Source organism: Pteropus vampyrus, unplaced genomic scaffold (assembly GCF_000151845.1).
Source record: "Pteropus vampyrus isolate Shadow unplaced genomic scaffold, Pvam_2.0 Scaffold212, whole genome shotgun sequence".
Classification (NCBI taxonomy): Eukaryota; Metazoa; Chordata; class Mammalia; order Chiroptera; family Pteropodidae; genus Pteropus; species Pteropus vampyrus.
This window is the reverse complement of record NW_011888993.1, coordinates 458717-472475: the sequence shown is the minus strand read 5'-3', so window position 1 is coordinate 472475 and position 13759 is coordinate 458717. Positions and strand designations below refer to the sequence as shown.

The following is a 13759-nucleotide window of genomic DNA, read 5'->3' as shown; positions in this document are numbered from 1 at the left end:
CAGGTAGTGTCACAGTTAAGGAACTCACATGGACACATTATTAACTGACGCACATGCATATTCCCTCTGCCCTCTGTCCCAGGCCCCCCGTGCCAGTCAGCCGTGTCCTTGGAGCTCTCCTGGTTGTGGCAGGAGACGTTCCTGGTCTGGATGCCGGCCCCTGTGAGCAGCTTGGCAGACACCTCTCCCCTGGGGTTCATCTGCTGTGTCTCACGTCTGCTGGGGCCATGGCTGGTCTCTCGGGGAACTGGCACCGCCACGCGGCAGCCCAGCCTCCCCTGCCGCTGTGTCCACCCTCTGAGAGACCGGGCCTCTGTTAGGACCACCATCTTTGTCCCCTGGCAGGTCCCAGCTGCCCATACATGGTCCCGTTTACTGAGCACGTGCGGGGACTCAAGCGGGTCCTTTCTGGTGTTCGCGATGACCCTGCAGAAGTAGCTGTCACCCCTTTGGGCAGAAGAGGCAGCTGCAGCCCCAGAGGGCAGCGACGTGCCCAAGGTCCCACTGCCACCACCTATTTTTGGGCCGGGCCGGTTGGGCGGGGTTGGGGGGGGGGGCTTTTGCCCCTTGGGGCCCCCTTTTTTTTTCCCTTGGGGCGGCGGCCCTTGGCTTTTTTTTGGGGTTCCAGGTCCTTGCCGTTTTGTGGTTTTGCGGTTGCTTTCCCCCGTTGGTTGAGTCTCCCGCCCCGCCCCTGTCCTTGAATGCTGGCACCAGCCACGCTCACCTCCCCACCGTGGCCTGGAGCTATCCTTCCTGCATCCTTTGGGCTCAGCCAACAATCACCTCCTCCAGGCAGCCTTCCCTGATACCTGCCCCTCCAATGAGAGCTGGCGGCCTCTCTGATCCTCACCAGGCTGAGGCCCCCGGGCCAGAGCAGGGTCTGAAACTCACATACACATCCTTGGGCCCGGGCGGGAGCCTGGCACACAACAGGCACTTAATGAAAACTGCTAGAACGGATGAGTGGACGAGTGAATGAATGAATGAAAACGCACGGGCTCTGGCCTACTTCGTGAAAGGAGCCATCATCCTCACAGCATTGCTTCAGTCTGCGGCTTACGTGCAAGACGCTGAGCTGTGCACCCTGAGGGAGCAGAAACGCACTTGAGGCGCAGCTGTCCCCTCGCGGCGCCCACCACAAGTCCTTGCATAGGACTGAGGGACAGCCCAGCCGACACCACCATTCGGCCGCCCAGGCACTGAGCTCAGGGTAGCCTGGGCTGTGCCACCACCGTGACAAGGCACTCCTTTTAGAAGATCTTGTCAGTGAATCACAGATAGTTAAAATTTACAAGCAGCGGCGATTTTAAATATTCTGGAATGACCTTGCAGTGACTAAGCCACCCTCCCCTGCCCGTTTAAGGCAGATTTTGCCCTGAACCTCGCCCGTCCCCCAGGCGTTGGGGTCCTTTTGCCCGAGAAGAGGGGACGGTGACCACACATCTCTGCTCGGGCCTCGGGTGGCCCCTGCAGGCCGACTGGCCTTGGAGACTTGCCTCCCGTGTGTCTAGAGGAGGGGCCGGCGACGAGGCGGTGCAAGTGGTCTCCGGGGTGTGTGCTCCTGCACAGGCACCGGCGTCGGCGTGCGGGCGCCCGCCTAGGCACCAAATCCGGCCCCCGCCTGCCCTTGCACAGCTTAAAAACAAGACAAAGTTTGTTTTTAAATATTTGGAAAACATCAGAGCATTTCATGATGTGAAAACTACACGGAACAACTCACATTTAGATGTCACCAACAGCTCTGGCTGCAGTCAACCCACGTGCTCGCACTTGTGATGCTTCCAGCCTGCGTGACCCACAGAGCCCCACTGACCGCCGGGCCGTTACGGCAGGTCCGCGGCCCCTGCCCAGGTGATGATTCCCATGCAGACTTTGATGACCACGGACGAGCCAACGGCATCCAAAACACGGGAACAGGCTGAGTTACTGCTAAGCTTCCTTCAACTCCAAAGTGCCACTGATTAGGACACCACGCACACGTGGCACCAGCGGCACCGCCCGCGGACCCGCCCCCAACCACCAGGCGGGTGTGGGAGCAGGACGAGCCCTGCCGGGTGCCGGGGCCCTGTCGGGTGCCGGCTCCCTCCGCTCACCCCACGGCAGGAAGGCAGAGGCCGAGCCCTCCATAGAAAAAGCTGTGTTTAATTATAAGATTCGAACAGAAGCGAGGCGGACACTGCGAAACGAAAACTTTAGGAACTAACATCCATCCGCCTTCTGATTCCACGACATTTGTCAGATTTCCAAACAGAAAAGATTCCACTCGGAGACTGACGTGCACAATGGCCTGGGGCGCGGGCTGAGGGGCGGGCGGCGTCCAGCCAGGCCACCGAGGCTGCATCGGGTCCAGGACACTCTCCTTCTGGAGAGTAACACGCGAACAGGCGGAAGACGCCGTTTGTGTCGGGAGAAGCGTGGCCAACACGGCAGCACATGGTCTGCGTGGCGCTGGTGTTTTCAGGGAGTGCCTGGCCAGGCCCAGCCCGCACCCCGTCCACAGCGTGGCTGGAGGGTCTGCACCCTCACAACAGGCCAGTGGAAATGCCTGCAGACGGGAGCCGGGGGGCTGCGTGGACGAGCGGGGGAGGGGCGGGTCCCCCCCAGATGCCCCTGGCTTCGCAGGTCGGCGGTGACAGGGAAGGAGGGTGCCCGGGCGTGGGGCCGCTGGGCCAGCTCTGCCGTGCCATCTGTCCTGAGATTCAGACAGCCCTGTCAATGAGGTAGAACTCAAAAGCCAGTTCCAGATTATTCTCCCATGTTCCAGAAGCTCCTCGCCCATGCTGCAGCTGGAGGCAGGCAAGCTGTGTAGCTGGCGAGGGGTGAGGACGTGCAGATGCCCGTGACATGGAAAGGGCCCAGTCCCTCTGTGCTGTGAACAGGGGAGCAATGCAGAGACCAGAGCCAGCCCGCGAGGGCTCCGGGGGCCGCCTGGCCCCGCACCCACCCCACCCCCACCCCACCCCCAGGAGGGGCAGCTGGAGAGGAGACACCACCGGGGTTTCAGAAAGTCGTGGCCGTTTATTAAGACACGCAGGGACCGGGTGGGCACAGGCTCCAGACGCGCCCGGGGCTGATGGAGGAACCGGGCAGTGCGTAGCCAGGCGCACCGTCAACTCACCGCCGGCACGGCTGGTGGCCCTCCTCACGGCCCCCCACCATGCAGAGGCCGGTCTGGACCCCACGGCAGCCAGGCCGAGGGCTTGAGTCCACACCCCTGGGGCCCCGGATCTCAGCGTCCGGACCAGCTGGACCAGAGAAGGAATGCCGTGGCCTCCGGGACAGATGTGTCCCCCTCCTGCCCAGGACAAGGGGAACCTGAAGGAAGCAGCAGTGAGGTGTAAGCACCAAACGTGGCAAATCTGCGGCCATCGGCGGATGCAGGTGACGTTTCCTGCCCCTTCTGAGGTTCCAAGAGGCTCCAACCAGGCAGACTGTGGGCAAGGACCTCGGTGTCCAGGGGCATGGCAGGCACGGGAGTGGGCAGTGGGGCCGGGGTCCAGGTGCAGTCGGGTTCAAGGGGGCAGAGAGGATGTGAGCATCGGCCAGACCAGAGCACCAAGTTGAAGGGCCAGCGGGTCCGGTCTCGGGGACACGGCCACACTGCTGCTAGGCCGAGGCACCTGGCAGGCCTGCGGGGTCGGGGGTGTAGCGGGCAGGGCTCGTGGGGTCCTGGGGTGACACGTCGGCCACATCCTCAGGTTCAGCCAGCTCTGACGGCTGCGGCTGCTGGGACTGCGTGGCCTCGGGGTCTCTCAGAGGCTGGGGGCCCTCAGCCGAAGCCAGCGCCCAGGAAGGCTGAGGTGGGTCCTTCTGCAAGAGGAGAGAGGCCAGCAGTGAGGCGCGGGCAAGGCCGGTGGGGCCCTGAGGGATGGGAGGGCAGAGATGTCACCGTCCCAAGGGTCAGGCCCCAGGCCCAGGCCCAGCAGATCCAGTCCCAGCGGCCAGCATGTGGGCCACAGGAAGGGACCCGAGGCAGCAACCTGACTCCGAAAGCGCTGGCTGTCCCGCTCCTAAACCTCCTAGGACAGCCCACCGGCTCTGTGGCAAAGGCCTTCCTGCCCGAGGGCCTGGGAGAGGGTTTGGCTGGGGGTTGCTGAGGGCCACCGGCCCGAGTGTAGGTGACTGATTGGTCAGACTGGATGCCAAGGTAGACAGGACGAGTACTCTGACTTCCCAAGGCGGGACAGTAACACTCATGTCATGGCATCGCTGTGCGGCATGTCCCAGCCCCAGACGCCCCCCCTGGGGGACAGAGCGCCAAGCTGAAGCTGTGTAGGTGAGGACCAGGGTGGCCTGCACTCTCCCTGCTTTTACAAGTTCATGGCTGGACCTGGAGGTGCCAGGTCCCCTACAGAGCCCACCGCCTGAGCTGCCACAGCTCTCGCCCTGGCAGAGGGGTTCCAGGGGTCCCCCAGCCTGGCCTGGCGCTGTGTTCTCAATGTGGGGGCAGCCGGCAGCCAACACCCAATCAAATGTTGCAGGACAGGTACGTCCTCAAGTCACAGCTGGCACAGCAGCCACAAGCTGTTTTCTCCATAGGGACGGCTTGGGTCCCCACAGCCATGTGGATGTGACCCCCAGAATAAAGCCTTCCAGAAACGGGGAGGCACAGGCCACGGGGCAGGGGCTGTGGGCTCGGCCGCTTCGCCCAGCTTCAACCCGGGTAGGACTCGTGGGTTATTACTTCTCGCAGGCGTCATAGCAAACCGGTATTCACCGCAAAGCCGCTGCCCGTCCAGAACATGCCCAGCTCCCGGCGCCACAGGGCCAGGCCGCCGCTAGTGATGAGCGTGCAGGGCACCAGGTAGAGGAGGGCCGGCTGGCCACGCTGCATGAGGGCCAGGGCCATGAACGTCACCAGCAGGCCGATGCCGTAGGCTGCAGGGACAGAGCGGGGTGGGTGTCACCTGGCTGGTCCCTGAGGCCACCCCTGCCCTGCTGCCTCTCACATGGAGTGGGAGCACTACAGACGTGGTACAAGGCAACAGCTAGGGCACTTTGGAAGTGAACAAAACCTTCTGGCATCTTCCGGAACACGTGCTCCCACTGAGCTCCGGGATACAGGTAAAAGAGGAGTCAGATGAGAAAACAGGAGTGAGTGACCGTGCAGCAGAGAGGCCGGGGACAGGACGGGACACCGGGACAGGACGGGACAGGAGAACACAGGGCCATCTGATCAGCAGCCAAGAGCTGCGGGAAGGGTCTGAAACCACAGAAGCAGCTGAAGAAAAGGCCACGAATGTGCCCCGATATCTTGTTTTTCTAAACCTTTAGTTAGAAAAATTATTTTGAGTTAGTGTGCCGTGAGCATAGAATAAGTTAATCCAATCTTTGGTAACGGAATGGCGACCCTAGAAAGGAATGTTGTGTTCCCACGAGACACCTGGCAAAACATCGAAGGTGACAGGATGTGCCGCCTGCAGTCTGCTCACAGGGAGCGAGCCGGGAACCGCGCGCACACGGACGTACGGACGCACGGACGGGCAGGGACGCAGCTGTCCCTGGACTCACCTGCCAACAGTATCCCTCCAATTGTTTCGAAGTAAAAAGTTACAGGAAAACGAGCCTTTAACCGCAAGCTTCCTCGAGGGCCCAGAGCGGGGTCCTCGGCCTGCGCTCGGCTGTCCTGTTTGCTCCTCGCCACACGCTCCCGGTGGTATGCTCACCAGGGAGGGCTCCTGGCGACACTCGTGTGACTCGGGCAGGCGGTGGAAGGGCAGCATGCAGCCACTGGAGAGGGTCCAGAGGGACCGACCCTCGGGACCTACAGGAGGAGCACCTGACACTGGCTCACGGGTGACTTCTGCGGCTGGGTCTCTGCGAGACGATCTTGAGGCCATAAGCCCAAGGGAAGGCTCAGGTGCAGAGCGCCACAGCCACGGGGACCAGGTGGGAGGGGCAGGCGGTAATGACTGGAAAATACGCCAGAAGGCCAGCCTGTGCCCTGTGCCACGGGTGCTGGGGCTGCCCCATCTCCGGGGGCAGTGGCCGGGGAGTGCGTCCCACCAGCCTGGCTCCCTCGCGGAGGGGCTGTGTGCACCGGCTCTTCCTCTTAAAAGCCGAGGAGCTGGGGACACGGCTGAACTGGCTGGGGACTTTTAAAAAACAATCAGGGCTCGACACAAATGTCACCTCTGTGTCAATGACTTTGGTAACAAAAGAAACCAGTAGAAAACAAGAAAGAGAAACACAGAAGGGAAGAAGAAAGGGTACAGCACCCCGCCCTCCCCGAGGCGGCGCTTACCGATGGTGCAGGCCACGAAGTAAACCCGCGATGACTGCACCTGGACATCGAACCTGTGGCAGTATGCCACCAGCAGCCCTGGGGGGAGAGGACGTGAGCCAGGGACCGGCTGCAGCCCTGGCTGGGGGACCGGCGACCGTGGGGTGAGGCTAGCACTGTGCACCACCCCGCCCAGCGGCTGTCACTGCCACTTGACAAACGGCCGTGCCGCCAGCTCAGGATGGAGCTGTGACCAGGCCAGTGCAGAGCCACAGCACGGAGTGAGGTCCTGCCCGGGTGGACCCTGGGGGCACTGTGTGCAGCCGTGGCCGACATAGGCAGAGTTGCCCCTGGGCAGAGTTGCCCTCAATCACAAACCAGCCCCCCTGCCACTTGCTGTGCCAGGGCGGTCCTGTCCTCACCCGCTTGGCTCCACTTCCACCCACTGGCCCCTGCCCAACACTGCAAGGACACCTAGGCGCCCTCAGGGCCATCGGCGCACCCAATGGCATGCCCAGCCCCCATACCTGGGACCAGGATGTCCCCGAAGCCCAGGAGAGAGAAGGGTCGGTCGCACAGGGCCAGTGGGGACGCATTCAGCCTGGGCACCTTCAGGACCATGGGCAGCTGCGGGGAGAGAAGGCGGCAGCTGCACACCCGCCCCGCCCCCAGCCCCTCCGCCTCCCGGCTGCGACGTACCTTCTCGCGCGTGGCTGAGTCCGTGGGCCCTGTTGCCACCTCTACCATGATGCTGTTCCCGCTCTAACACAGGGGGCAGCGTCAGAGCGGGGCACAGGGAGAGGGCGTGGGGAGCGCGGGGTGCAGGGAGGGTGCGGGGGGGGGCGCGGGGTGCAGGAGGGTGGGGGCGGGGCCACCTTGGTCAGGAAGGGCGTGACGAACACGAAGAAGACGTCGTAGATGAACAGCACGAGCAGCAGCAGCGTGCAGGCCTGCGGAGAGACTCCTGAGGGGCGGCCGGCACCCCGCCCGCGCACCCCGCCGCCACCCCCCCAGGAGGCTCGGACCGCCCCGCAGGGAGAAGCCTTTCTGAAGACCCTGCCCTCGGCAACAGGAGACACGGAGACTGTTCCAGAAGCAACATCCGGTGGAGGGTCTGAGCACAAGCCACGCTCCAGTTCCCCCAGCACAGGAGGTGGCAGAGGGGAACGGCTGGGGGGCACTGTCACATCCCCTGTGTATTCCTAAGTGACTTCCATGGGGTCAGCTGGACAGGGACCTCGGGCCCAGCCTCAGAGGGAAAGGCCAGGGCAGGGCCAGGTGGCACCAGGCCTGGGGATGCCCAGGCCCTGCCCCCCAGGGCCCTCACCTTGAAAGTGGGGAGGCGGATGGTCTTGAGCATGTAGAGACAGAAGGCGATGCCCAGCGCATCCTGGAGGATCCAGGCCCACCTGGAGGGCAGCGCGGCATCAGTCCCTGGGACGGGGGCTGCTCCGAGGGCCACCACCCACCAGGTACCGTCCCTCTCGGCCACCTTGGCCACCAAGCGCTCTGGAGCACCCTGCCCCCGGCCTGACCCCGCTGTGTCGTGAAGACTCCTCTGCCACCAGAGGCAGCGGTGTGGGTTCTGACGGACCCGCCACATTAGAACAGGTGGGCAGTGACGGCCGGCATGGCGGGGGGGACTGACCCCTGCACTGCACGCACCCCTGGAGACAGGCGGACCATGACGGGCTTCTGTCCCCCACAACCGTGGCTCCTACACCCAGATCACAGGACGGAGGGCCGTGCATCTGCTGGGTTCACATCCTTTCCCAGCGACATCTCTAAATCACTCAGACACTCGCGCACGGCCGGGCTCCAGGTTCCCCATCGGGGCAGAACAACGGGGGAAGCGGAGGCGACACCGCTGTAAATGTCTGACGTCTGCACCTTAAACCTGTGCAGTGAAGGCCCACGTCGGAGCTCTGAGAAGTACCTGGCCTGACGGCAGGGGCCAGGGGGACAGGGGTGCTGGCCCTGTGCAGTACCACCTGCTCCTGCCCGGGCTCTGGGCTCCCCTTCCTGCCTGCCCTGCGCCCCAGCCGGGGCTGTCTGTCCCCGTGACCTATGAGGTGCATCACCGGACAGAGGATGAGAACCTCACCGGCTGGGGAGGAGCCGCAGGCGCCCAGAGGTGGGCCCGCGTGGCCTGTTCGTTTACGCGACGGAGCATCTCCCAGCTTGGATTGAACTGTGAGAGCTCATGTATTCATTATGTGCAAAGAACTCAAAATATTTTCCCGTTTTCCTTCTGCCAGTTAAATCTGTTGTGGCTCCAAAAGGAGGCGCCGCCAAGAGCATTTAGCCGCCTCGGGAGTCTGAGAGACAGCGCCAGACGGTGTCAGCGACAGCAGAAGGGGGCCTGGCCCAGGCCAGGCTCCAGGCCACGCCATGGGCCCACTGTCCCACGGGGAGGCTGATGGGAGGCGGCCACCTCCCTGCACCACCGCGGGAACAGGACGAGGGGCGCTGGGACCAGGGAGCGGCCCCCTGCCCCATCTGGGCAGTCCTGGAGGACACAGGATCCTGGGGGACCCGGCCCGGGGCGTCTGGGCCAGGGGGGCGTGTGGCATCTCCTAACCAGATTCTAGTCACAGCTCACGTGGCACCCGGCAAGCTGAGTGAAACCGAATGCGGCGTCAGCTGAGCTGGGCACACACCTGGATGCCGCGAGGCCATCACTGCCCGGGGACTGAAAGGAGGGCTTTCAACAGCCAGGTGCGAACCCGCTCGGTGCCCCCGAACGGCCTGGGGAGTGCGAGTGCGGGGAGGTCACCAGCCAGCGCTCAGAGCGCCTGAGGACAGCCCCCGGAGGGAGGGGCCGCCCAGGGCAGCACTCACTGGTCCTCATTCCGGAAGACGCCCCACACCACGCTGACGGCCACACAGAAGAGCGCCAGGAGCAGCATGCGGACCTGAGGGCGCTTGTGGAAGTAGGGCAGGCTGTTGTCCCAGATCCTGGGGGGCAGAGCAGCCATCAGGGCCCGCACACCCGTCATCCCCCAACACCCTCGGACCCTCACAGCCACGTCCCTGCCCAGCACCCAGGGGTCACCACAACTCCTGACCAAATGCCGCTCGGCCCCCTCATCCTGACTCCAATGGGGCACCCTGCAGGCTCCCTGCTGCCTGCCGTGGGCTGCGCTGAGGGGATGCCCCGACCCGCCCCACCCCTCCTCCCCTTCAACCACCCCCAGGCCTCTCGCCTTTGTCTCCAGAAGAGACAGTCCTAACGGCAGAGCGGAGCTGGGTGGAGCAGGCACAGAAAGTGCACAAACCTTAGCCACTCACCAGCCAGCCTGCCCACAGGCACCCACGGGCCGGCCCGCTCCAGGCCCTGCCTTCTCCCCCATGGACAGCAATCCTAGAAGGTCCCACCCCGTGAGCCAGGCTCCTGGTATAAAGCCTGGAGCAGCTGCCAGCTGCCCGGGCGGAACCAGACGGGGTCCCCGGCAGCAAAGCCCTGGGCCTGCAGCAGCAGTGCGCCCAGCCACGAGGCCCAGTGCCCACACGCGCCTACGTCACCGCTCGGCCCCCGCGTCCCCATGGGCCTGCCCTGGAATGGGACGTGGGGAGAGGGAACCCGTGTGCCCTGACCAGCACGGAGCAAAGCCCTGCTGCATGCCCTCACTGTGCCGGCCTGGCCATGCCGCGTGCTGAGGGCTCCTTGCACCTCGGGGGCTGGGACCCAGGGGGACAGGGCAATCGGCCGAGGTGAGGCTGTGAGGCAGGACCTCACGGGCAGAGCTGGGTCGCGGGCGCCCACAGGGGCTCACCTGCATTTGCCGAACGGCAGCCTCTGGACCAGCGGGGACAGGCAGCTGTAGAGGCCCGTGGACGAGGCCAGGCAGAAAATGCCAATGATCACGTAGACTGCGAAGGAGGCGGGGGTGAGGGCCCTGCGCCCAGCGCAGGGAGGGACAGACCCGCCCGAGGCCCCTGCCCAGGCCAGGGGCGGGACGCACCCAGGTGGTCGTAGAAGAAGTACAGGAGCACCAGCATGGAGCAGCACATGACCACGAAGACGCAGATCATGACGGGCGTCACGTCCACCGCCTCGTCTTCCTGCTTCTCAAGCCCATCGTCCCGCTTGTGCTTCATGTACCTCCTTAGGAAACACAGACAGGTCATGGAGCCTAGCCGGCTGTCACAGCTCTGGGGACGGAGGGCCACGGAGACAGGTAAGAACAGCAGGGGCGGCTCATGGGGACATGACATACTGTTTGCTCTGTAGGCCTGTCCACCCTCCCCCCGCCGACAACAGGAGAGCTAGACCCGGCCCGTGGACCTCACGTCCTCGGCCAGGAGCTCAGGGCCCTTCCAGGGAGGGCCCACAGGTGCGGCCCCAGCCACCCGGGGGCCACGTGGTGAGAGAAAGCTACAGGATGCCGTGGGCCCCGTGTCCCACACGTGGCACGCCTGGCCCGGCTGCAGTGCCAGAGCAGTCCCCTCGGCGCCCTTGGCCGGGCCTCCTGGGGGTTCACAGAAGCTGCGCTACAGAAGGCGCTCCGGGCCTGGGGACGCTCCTCTTCCAGGCGGTCCTGTCGCTTCCGCAGGCACAGGCACAGCTGTGTGGGGCACTCACCTCTTCACGTCTCGGCTCCCGGCCCAGTAGCCCCCGAGGGCAACAGTGCCAACGGCCATGATGAAGATGATGACCATGTTGTAGTCCAGCAGGGGCTCGCTGGGCGCGTACAGCGCCACCCTCACCGCCCGGCCAAAACTCTGCCGCAGGGAATAGGCCGGAGCTCAAGGTCGGGTCGCTGTCCCCGGCCTCTCGCCCCCGCCTTCACCCGCCACTGCTGCCCACGAGCTGTCCACTGTGATGCAGTGGGCTCTGCGTGAGGGTGGGTGAGCGCCTGGTATGTGGGGACACAGACCCTGTGTGTGTTGCCTGGGGCTCACGGGAGAGGCGTGAAGCCTGTGATCAGGAGCCTTTACTGTGAACTTCTGGAAGTTTCCACAAAGACTGGATGCTCCTTTTTGACTTGTGTAATGACGCTTGCCTGCTCCAGACCCAACTCCTCAAATCAAAGATGAACGCGGGCCTCGGGGTAGAGCGGGCGGCAAGGAGGGCAGTGTGACAGTCAGTCTTGGTGTGTGGGCAGTGCCAGGCGGCCGAGTCTGCAGTCTGGGGACTAATGGGCCACATGCGGCCCTTCCGGGGCTGCGGTCTCCGGCCCTGACTTTGGGCAGCACCAGGGGCCCTCCCTCACGGGGGAGGCGGGGTAAGAGCCCCCCAGGGCCAGCCCACCCTGCACTCAGGCCGGGCCCAGTGCAGACCACAGGGGAGAAGGCCCCACCTTGAAGACGTCCAGCATGTCCTTGTAACTGAGCAGGGCCACGGGGATGCCGATCTCCTCGTACTGCGTCTTGTTGCCTCCTGGAGGGACCTGCGGGCCCAGAGGAGGCTGCTGGCTGACCAAGGCCCACCCGACGCAGCGGGAAGCTGACCCCTCCTGACGGCGCGGCCCGCAGATCCAGCCCTCCCTGGGGGAACGAGACAGCCCCGAGAACCGGCTGGGACCCTGGGTGCCAGGCGGCAGGGAGGGGGACCCGCGGGGGGGAGGCTGCAGGCCAGACTCCACCTGCTGGGGGAGGAAAAGCTGGCCCTTCCCTCCAACCTGGGGCTCAGGCCGATCAGGGGCCAATCCACCCTGGGGGGCTTAGGGGAGGGGTCAGCACATGGGTCCCCAATCCCCAGGGTTGCTCTGGGATAAGCCCCCTCCAAGGCCAGGATTAGCTGATCAAACTGGCCTCCCCTGGCCGTGGCCACCCTGATCCCGGCCAGTGCTGTGCCCGCGGGCTCCTCCCCGCCTCTGACCCTTGCCCTGGTGGGTCTTGCTGCCCTCCAGGCCACTGTCACCCGGGTCCCTGGCTGCCCAGACGGGCGCCCAGGCGGCCGTACCAGAGTCTCCTTGCTGACGATGAGCAGCCCACGCGCCCCGCCGCCCTGGGCCAGCCTCACTTTCTCGTAGAAGGTGCAGTTCCCCCGCGCCACCAGCGGGATCTGGTTGCTGAAGCCTTTGGCGGGGAGGTCGGACGGCGAGCAGAGCATGGAGCTCGTCCAGTCCCGCAGCTGCAGGAGAGACTGAGGGAGGCAGCGCTCACACGGGCGGCTCTAAAGTCCAGGCAGGACCACGTCCTCATGGGAGGGAGCAAGGGGACCTCAGTGTCCAGATCGCCAGTGCACACCATCCCTGCCGCTTTCCGCTCCACGCCCACGCAAAGGAGGAGGCGTGGAGGGCAGGCAGGAGGCGCAGGGCGCCGGTGCTCAGCAAACCCCTCTGGAACCCTCCCTGCATCTCCAGACCTGCCTGTGTCCATAGGGGACAGACACGAGGGACAGGAGTGGCAGTGAGGACCCCTGAGAGCCCCAGCCTCCGGGTGGGGGCCAGGCCAGACTAGGGAGCGACTCCCAGGAGGAGGGGTGGGCCTTCACTCCTGCAGTGTCCCCGCCAAGGCCTGGCCCTTGATGACAATACATCCTTTGCTCATGACAAGGAGATGGAGACGCACTGTGGCCCCCTGGGACACCCAAGCGTCAACAGCCCTAGTGGACTCTCAATCCCACCCCAGTGCCCCAGCTGAGGTCCCTCCTCTGCCCCCAACCGGCTCTCTGCAGACACTGGGAGGTGCGGTGGGACAGCAACAAGACAGACAACACCCCGGCCGGCAGGGCCGGCCCGCACTCACCGCCTTGCTGAGGTCGTGTGGCAGGTGCGCCCACTGCGGGTTGTAGAGGATGCAGTAGTCCTTGCCTCTGGGGCCCCCCGTTTCAGAGACCACGCGCACCATGCCATACTCACAGGCCACCTGGAGCAATGGTGCAGGGGTCAGAGTGCTCGGGGTGGGGGCCGGGCCACCCGGAAGGAGCAGGGTCCAAGCCAAACAGGGACACCCAGTGAGGGTCAGGCTGGACGCCTCTCTCCGAGACAGACGGGGCACAGCTGTAGGCATCTCACGGTGGGGTAAACCAGGAAGACAGCGGGCACAGGGACAAGTCTCCCCAGGGAGACCCTGGTGGGACAGCAGCCAGTGCGTCCCGCCATGGCATGCCCACAGGCCCTGGGCCCTCCTGACGCCTGGGCTTCTTGGAGCTGGTGGGGCCCGTCCTGTAGCTCTCGCTCCCCTTGGGCTGCAAATGCCTCAGAGCTAGAGAACGCACCCCATGATTTCCCTAGAGAGTCTGCCACAGGGACACACAGGTGGCAGCTGCTCCTGACAATAGACATGTGATGGGAACAGACACCAGTGGCACCTCAGGACCCACATTTGCACCGTAGATGCAGCTTTGCCGAGGTGGGGGTGGGCGAGGGGTCCTGACGTACCAAGGGCCCAGACACCGGGCCTGGGGCAGACTGGCTCTCAGACGGCGGGACCTTGGGGAGCTCGTCACCCTGGCCTTGGGCACTTGGCAGTGGTGGCGGCGTGGAGAGAAGCCCAGGGTGGCCGGATCTTGCAGCCTGGAGGCTGACAACAGGTGCCGGGTGCAAGTCCCACGCTCCACAGTCCCTGACTGCCATTGTTCCAGCA

At 64.6% G+C, this 13759-nt stretch overlaps 1 protein-coding gene across 7 annotated transcripts in view; it reads right to left on the bottom strand.

Moving 5' to 3' along the window:
- Window positions 1-2122: 2122 nt before the first annotated feature.
- The window catches only part of SPPL2B (signal peptide peptidase like 2B), a 15734-nt gene continuing 4097 nt past the window's right edge, over window positions 2123-13759 (bottom strand). Inside the window, exons 1-15 of one of the 7 annotated variants that reach the window (XR_002783393.1) lie at window positions 12920-13743; window positions 12132-12314; window positions 11527-11616; window positions 10809-10948; window positions 10189-10331; window positions 10000-10096; window positions 9065-9181; window positions 7551-7632; window positions 7099-7173; window positions 6923-6985; window positions 6751-6850; window positions 6245-6322; window positions 4718-4878; window positions 3119-3861; window positions 2123-2869 (exon numbers count right to left, since the gene is read on the bottom strand). Coding sequence is in view for 4 of the 7 variants with exons in the window: in XM_023538090.1 (XP_023393858.1) it covers window positions 3607-3861; window positions 4718-4878; window positions 6245-6322; window positions 6751-6850; window positions 6923-6985; window positions 7099-7173; window positions 7551-7632; window positions 9065-9181; window positions 10000-10096; window positions 10189-10331; window positions 10809-10948; window positions 11527-11616; window positions 12132-12314; window positions 12920-13183 (1848 nt within the window). In the remaining 3 variants the exon portion in view is untranslated. Of the gene's footprint in view, window positions 3862-4684; window positions 4879-6244; window positions 6323-6750; window positions 6851-6922; window positions 6986-7098; window positions 7174-7550; window positions 7633-9064; window positions 9182-9999; window positions 10097-10188; window positions 10332-10808; window positions 10949-11526; window positions 11617-12131; window positions 12315-12919; window positions 13744-13759 lie in introns of those variants that run through there. The other 6 variants (XR_002783394.1, XR_002783395.1, XM_011372636.2 and 3 more) reach the window with 6 other exon arrangements.